Source organism: Eptatretus burgeri, chromosome 2 (assembly GCF_056783735.1).
Source record: "Eptatretus burgeri isolate ZD-2024b chromosome 2, Ebu_testis_v1, whole genome shotgun sequence".
NCBI classification, from domain to species: Eukaryota; Metazoa; Chordata; class Myxini; order Myxiniformes; family Myxinidae; genus Eptatretus; species Eptatretus burgeri.
In genome coordinates, this window is record NC_140962.1 from 87,950,665 (window position 1) to 87,957,409 (window position 6,745).

At 42.1% G+C, this 6,745-nt stretch overlaps 1 protein-coding gene across 10 annotated transcripts in view; it reads right to left on the minus strand.

The window, feature by feature from the left end:
• The window catches only part of PRDM15 (PR/SET domain 15), a 192,943-nt gene that overhangs the window by 26,310 nt on the left and 159,888 nt on the right, over positions 1 to 6,745 (minus strand). For all 10 annotated transcript variants that reach the window (XM_085870224.1, XM_085870225.1, XM_085870221.1 and 7 more), the window contains one exon: positions 2,214 to 2,308. In XM_085870224.1, the coding sequence (XP_085726350.1) occupies positions 2,214 to 2,308 (95 nt within the window). The remainder of the gene's footprint in view (positions 1 to 2,213; positions 2,309 to 6,745) is intronic.

Here is a 6,745-nt window from a genome sequence, read left to right on the forward strand (position 1 = left end):
ATATATATATATATATATATATATATATATATATATATATACATACATACATACATACATACATACATACATACATACATACATACATATATATATATATATATATATATATATATATATATATATATATATATATATATCCTCTTCAAATTTCAAGCCAATCGGATGAAAATCGAGGATTTCAGAAACACCACCTTAGTTGTTGACCTTGGGCCTATCTTGACCTTTTGGTCAATGTTCACCTCAAATAATTAGCTGGTTGAATTCAGTGACCTGAAATAGCAACTCCTCTTCAAATTTCAAGTAAATCGGATGAAAATTGAGGATTTTAGAAATCTCATCAAAGTTGTTGACCTTTGGCCTAAGTTGACCTTTTGATGTCAAAAACAATAGGCTTCTTTCTTATGACAAACTCGACCATGTGGTGACGTTTCGTGAAGATCGGTTTAAAATTGTGACCTGAAGGTGATAAAGACAGACCAACAAACAAGAAGATGACGTAGTGCAGAGCATGATATTTGCAAAATCCAACAAATAAATTTGACCGAAACAATAATTGGTGGTTGAATTAATGTCCAAATATGCAAATTTTCTCTTCAAATTTTCAAGTCAATTTGATGAAAATTGACAATTTTAGAAATTCGGCCTATGTTGACCTTTTGATCGATGTTGACCTCAAAGATAATTGGCTGGTTGAATTCAGTGACCTGAACTATAAATCCTCTTCAAATTTCAAGTCAATCGGATGAAAACTGAGGCCAGGTCAGGTCAGGTATGAGAGCATGTGGCGGAGCAGCGAGTCGCAGCGTCCACTTTCTGCCGGTACTCCAGGGGCCTCCTTCTGGCCATCCCCCAGGCAGATGCCTGGCCCATCCCCATATCCTTGAGATGCCGATCAACTTGCTGCAACCACAAGGCACGTGGTAGGCCCATTGGCCTCCTCCACTCATGAGGCTCACTCGCTGAGAGAATCTGGTGAGCAGAATCAGCATCAGGAAAATGAACCACATGTCCATGCAGCCGCAGCTGATGCTCACGGACTATACAGGTAACAAATCTCATCTGAGTCTCTCTCAGCAACCGCTCGTTGGACACAAAGTCTGACCAGCGATAGAAGAAGGATTCTCCGAAGAGACCTGGTACCAAAGGAATTAAGTCTCCGTCTCAGATCCCTGGTCAGAGTCCAAGTCTCATATCCATAGAGCAAGACTGGAAGCACCAATGACCTGAAGACAGACTTTTGTCGTCCTGCACAGGTACCGACAGCGCCAAACCCCATTATTCAGTGAATCCATGACTCCCCAGGCCTGACCCAGACATCTGTTGGCCTCTGGCTCACAGCCAGCAGAGACAGCAACATCACTGCCAAGGTAAGTGAATCTCTCCGTGACCTCAACATCCTCGCCACAACCAGGTATGGACAAAATAGCAGCATCCAATATGTCATTGAAAGCCTGTATCTTAGTTTTGACCCAGGAAACCCGTAATTCCAGCAGCTCCGACTCCTCATTCAGCACCTCAAGGGCTCCCAAAAGGATATCTAGAGTCTCCACAAAGATGATTGCATCATCTACGAAATCAAGGTCAGAGATCTTGACATTCCCAAACGATGCACCACAGCTCGATCTCTCTGACATCCAACGTGATCCTTGACATTCCCAAACAAAAATTGCGAATTTTCGAAATCACACCAAAGTTGTTCACCTTTGGCCTAAGTTGTCCTTTTGGCAGAGGTTGAATTCAGTAAGCTCATACGAAAATCCTTTTAAAATTTCTCGTCAATCAGATGAAAATTGAGAGTTTTAGAAATTTGACAAATTTGTTGATCTGTGGTCTATATTGACCTTTTGACCACAAAAACAATAGGCTTCTTGCTTATGACAAACTCCACGATGTGTTGAAGTTTCGTGAAGATCGGTTTAAAATTGTGATCTGTAGGCGATTGACAGACAGACAGAATAACAAAATCGACTGACCAATATACTTGAAAAATGTTCGATTTTGCAAGTAACAAACAGACAGAGATAGAGAGGGGTGAAAAGTAAACCTCCTTCACCTTCGGTAGCCAAGGTAAACATGGTCCATTCTGATTTTGAAGAAGTCACATAAAAAAGTTGAATAGTCCCAGACATACTAAATTTAAGATCTTTGTGAGCCTCGCTCCTGTAAAGAAAATGCCATGATTTTTGGGTGTTGTAAGAATGGTAACCAACCTTTCCACAAACTGGGCAGGGTGACGGCTCTTTTCGATATTTCCCCCTTGGCGTCCCTTCAACCTCTCCATCCTCCTTGACCCATCGTTTGGCCCCTGTGCAGAACACCAGTGGGTAAGACCATGGTCACACCAGTTGAGTGCACGTCATATAACATATGCACATGACTAGTGCCTAAAAGTAATTAGGAAACCAATTTTTATTGACCATTTTTCATCTGGGAATATAAATAAACCTAAAAGCACTTCAATTATTGAATTCACACCCATGTGACATTCCCCCTCACTTGATCTACTGGGGGGGGGGGGGAGTGCAGGGTTAAGTGGTTATGGTGCTGCATGAAAGGCCCACTATTAAGAAAGATACATTAGATGATGAAGGTGACTGCAATGACGGCCAAAAAAAAAAAAAACCCAAAACATTTTATAACCATTTTCCCCTTTTTTCAGGGGGTTAGCCAAATTATGCCATTCCTCCATATGGATCAATCCATTGTGTCACATTTGCGCAAACCAAAGCATTCAATAACTTTCTTGACATTTTCAATCCAAGACTTTTTAGGACGTCCTCTCGGCATTCTTCCTCCTACCATGAGCTTTATTACTTTTTTTCACATCTTCATCTTCTGACCATTGCACATGACAATATGTCATGACCATCTTCTGACCAACCAAGTCTTCTCTTCCTTAGTTCTTCTTCACTTGTATTGCTTTTTAACATCTTCCTGATTTCTGAGCTCTTTCTTTCAGAGAAAATACCTTGATCCATCATATTACTCTCATCTCTGTTCTTTCCATTATTTTACATCTTCGATCCACAGTGACAACTTTTCGCTTCCACACATCAATACCGGTATGATACAGGCTTTATAAACTAACGTTTACATATATATATATATATATATATATATATATATATATATATATATATATATATATATATATATATATGTGCTGTAATGGAATGTTTGTTTCTATGATTCATGATATCACCAAATTGTCTCCACTTATTCCAGGCTGACATTATTCTTGATCTAATTGTTAATTATGCTCCTCCTGATGTCTGCATCATATATCTAAGGTAGCAGAAACTTTTGATCTTTTGTAAATCAAATTCTGAGCTCAAGAGCATTTCTTTTTGTTCTTCATCTTTTTCGTGAAATGAGTAATCCACACATCTTTTAAATGTGAAAAGTCCCAGCTTTTGTAACCTAATTTCCAGCGATACCACTGCACCTCTTGAGACACCATCTATAACACTGCCTACATTGAATCAAGTTCCTTTCATCTCCTTTTCGGCACACCGAACAAGGCAATCGTTCACTTTATTTCGTTTCTGCTTCGTCGCGAATCAGCATAACTTTCGTTTTATTCATCTTGACAAATAAACCTTTCTTCTCGAATGTACTTTTCCATTTTTAAAACATCTCTTTTGCTCCTTTTTCACTTTCATCATTCAATAATTCGTCATCAGCATATGACAGCTCACATGGGAATCACAACCTTTCATTCTTCCTTCACCATTACAAACAGTAGAGGACTTAAAAGTGATTCCTGGTGTAATCCGACCTTGACTTCAAATATTTCAGTCTGTCCCAAGTTGGTCTTTGCCATAGTTCTTGTTTTTTTTCATACATTCCCTTGACTACTTTTGTCATTTCTTCTGGCACAAGCTGCCTTCTGAGAGCCCATTCAAAAACTGCTCTTGGCACTCGATCATATGCTATATCGAGGTCAATGACAAGAAGATACAGTTCTTTTTCGTTGCCAAATAATTATCTTGGCATTGCCTCAAAATATAAATCGCTTCTGTTGTTTATCTTCCTGCCAAAAAACAAACAAACAAGCTGCTTGTTGTCTATATTTACAACTTCACCAAATCTTTTTTCAACCAACTTTTCAAAAACTTTCAATTGCTGCTCAGTTCATTTAATTCCTCTTAGATGAACAAAATAAAGGGTCTCACTTCATCTTGAGCCAAGGCACAATCATGCTTTTGCCAAATCTTCAGGATCACTCCTCCTTTTCAGACCTTTCCACACAACTTTGTGTATATGTTTGTGTGTATATGTTTGTGTGTATATGTTTGTGTGTATATGTTTGTGTGTGTGTGTGTGTGTGTGTGTGTGTGTGTGTGTGTGTGTGTGTGTGTGTGTGTGTGTGTGTGTGTGTGTGTGTGTGTGTATATATATATATATATATATATATATATATATATATATATATATATATATATATTTTGTTACGTTTGAGGGGGGGGGGGTTAGGATGCTTAATTAGGTATGCCATGCTGTTCGAGTTTACCAGGATCTCGATGTAATAAGTAGTAATTCAGTGGTGATAAGTTGTCGAGTAAATGTTCATTTCTTCAAGGGGGAAATGATAAATGTCACGTAATTAGATAGGGACACGGGATAGGGTAAGTGTGTCTGCGTAAACCCCTTTTGGTATTCTCTGAAGACTGTCCGTGACGTCACAGGACAGTGCAACGGATGGCTCCGCCCCGTGATCATGATTGGCGGAAGGCGATGGCGGTGGGCCAATAAACGGCTTGATTGGGAGTGACGAGGACGAAGGATAAAAAAAGTTCTGTTCGGGGTCGAAAAGGAAGAAGAAGAAGATTACAACCAGAACGCTCGTGTTTTTTTGGTGTGGAAGCTGTGGCGGCAGAGAGCGTCCTGGCTGCTGTGCTGAGTCGATCGTGCTCTTGATCGTGTCTGGGAGCCTTGCCGAGCCTCGTGCCTCACCTCGGTTGGCTCTGGGGTTCTGCTGACTCGGAGTGCGGGGTCGGGCGGCGGGCGGCGGGCGGACCTGCCTCCCTCTCCTGCTCGCGGCTTGGCGCCAGAACTGGTTCCCTGGCGGCTGTGAGCGGACTTGGGCCAGGACCAGGAGGTCGACAGCACCGCGGTTTCTCCTGCCCCCCCTGAGGAGAGCAAGGCCGGCTCGTCCGGCGCCGATCCAGGGACAGTTGCGTCCACACCACGGTCCAGCCTGACCACCAGAGATAGCTACGTTGTGTGTGTGTGTGTGTGTGTGTGTGTGTGTGTGTGTGTGTGTGTGTGTGTGTGTGTGTGTGTGTGTGTGTGTGTGTGCTTGGCGCCTTAGAAGGTTTGAGATCTCTTTATTCATTGGAATTGTCTGTGTTTTTTCCCACGCCCGATCCCACACCATCCCGTCGAATCGCCCTGGATCCCTCTTCTTGCCGAGTCTTGTTATTTCTAGTAATAATAAAAAAGGAATAAACATCATCAACTCAGTGAAAAGTGACTCGTGCCACCTTCCTCGTCCCGTTTGCGGTAGAGCGATTAGAACCGCCATGTTTGGGTTATAAACAAATAAATCGCCTCCATCGTTTCGGCTCATTCTACGTTGGCGGGACTGTTCAAGTCCCGTGGACGTCACAATATATATATATATATATATATATATATATATATATATATATATATATATATATATATATATATATATATATATATATATATATATATATATATACAGTGGGACCCGCTTAATAGAATCACGGTTAATAGAATCACCCGTATTATAGAATCAAAATCGTTGAGACCGATTCCATTGTATCTAAATGTACACAATTTTTCCCGTTTATTAGAATCAAAAACCTGCTTAATAGAATCAGCTGCTGGCCATCCACTTCGACAGTTCAGCGCCTCCTGGCCGCACAGTTCCAACTTTTGCCACCAGGCGGCTGACGTCACGCTAAAAATAACGCTATGCCACTGCAGTGATTTCGGTAGTCATTGTACAGATAGGCAGACGGCTGACAGCTGCAGTCTAAGCACTAGGCGTGTCGTCATTTCCACGATGGACAGAAAACGAAAGCGGACGGATCGTTCAAACATTGATAAAGCACAAATCCTGAGGGACGATGACGCTTTGCCCAGAATGAGCCAACGAGAAGCTGCAGACAAGTTGGAAATTAACCAGCCGATCCTATGCAAGATTCTGAAAGATCGAGAGGCCATTCTGAAAGGTCAAGTGGATTCGTCTTCTTCTCAGAAACGTAAGCGAAGCGGCAACGCACCCGATGTCGAATCAGCAATGGTCAAGTGGATTCAAACTTCTAGAGAAAAGGAAGCACCGCTTTCTGGACCTCTGATGCGGGAGAAAGCGTCTCAGTTCGCGGAAAAGTTCAACAACAAGAAGTTCAGTGCGACAAACGGCTGGATTGACCGGTTCAAGAAAAGACATGGAATCGTCCACAAGAAACTTCATGGAGAGGCAGCGGCGGCTGACGTAGGAGGGAAACAACAATGGCTGGACCACGTGTTTCCGGATCTCGTAGAAGGCTTCACGGCTGATGAGATCTGGAATGCTGACGAAACCGGGTTGTATTTTCGGGCCTTACCAGACGGAACGTTCCTCTTCAAGGGAGATCAGCACTGCGGTGGGAAAAAGCCAAAGGAAAGAATCACGGTGCTTTTTGCTGCTCGATGACTGGTGCTAAGCGTCCTCCTTTCGGTATTGGTAAAAGCAAGAATCCACGGTGTTTCAAAGGCCTCAAAACAATTC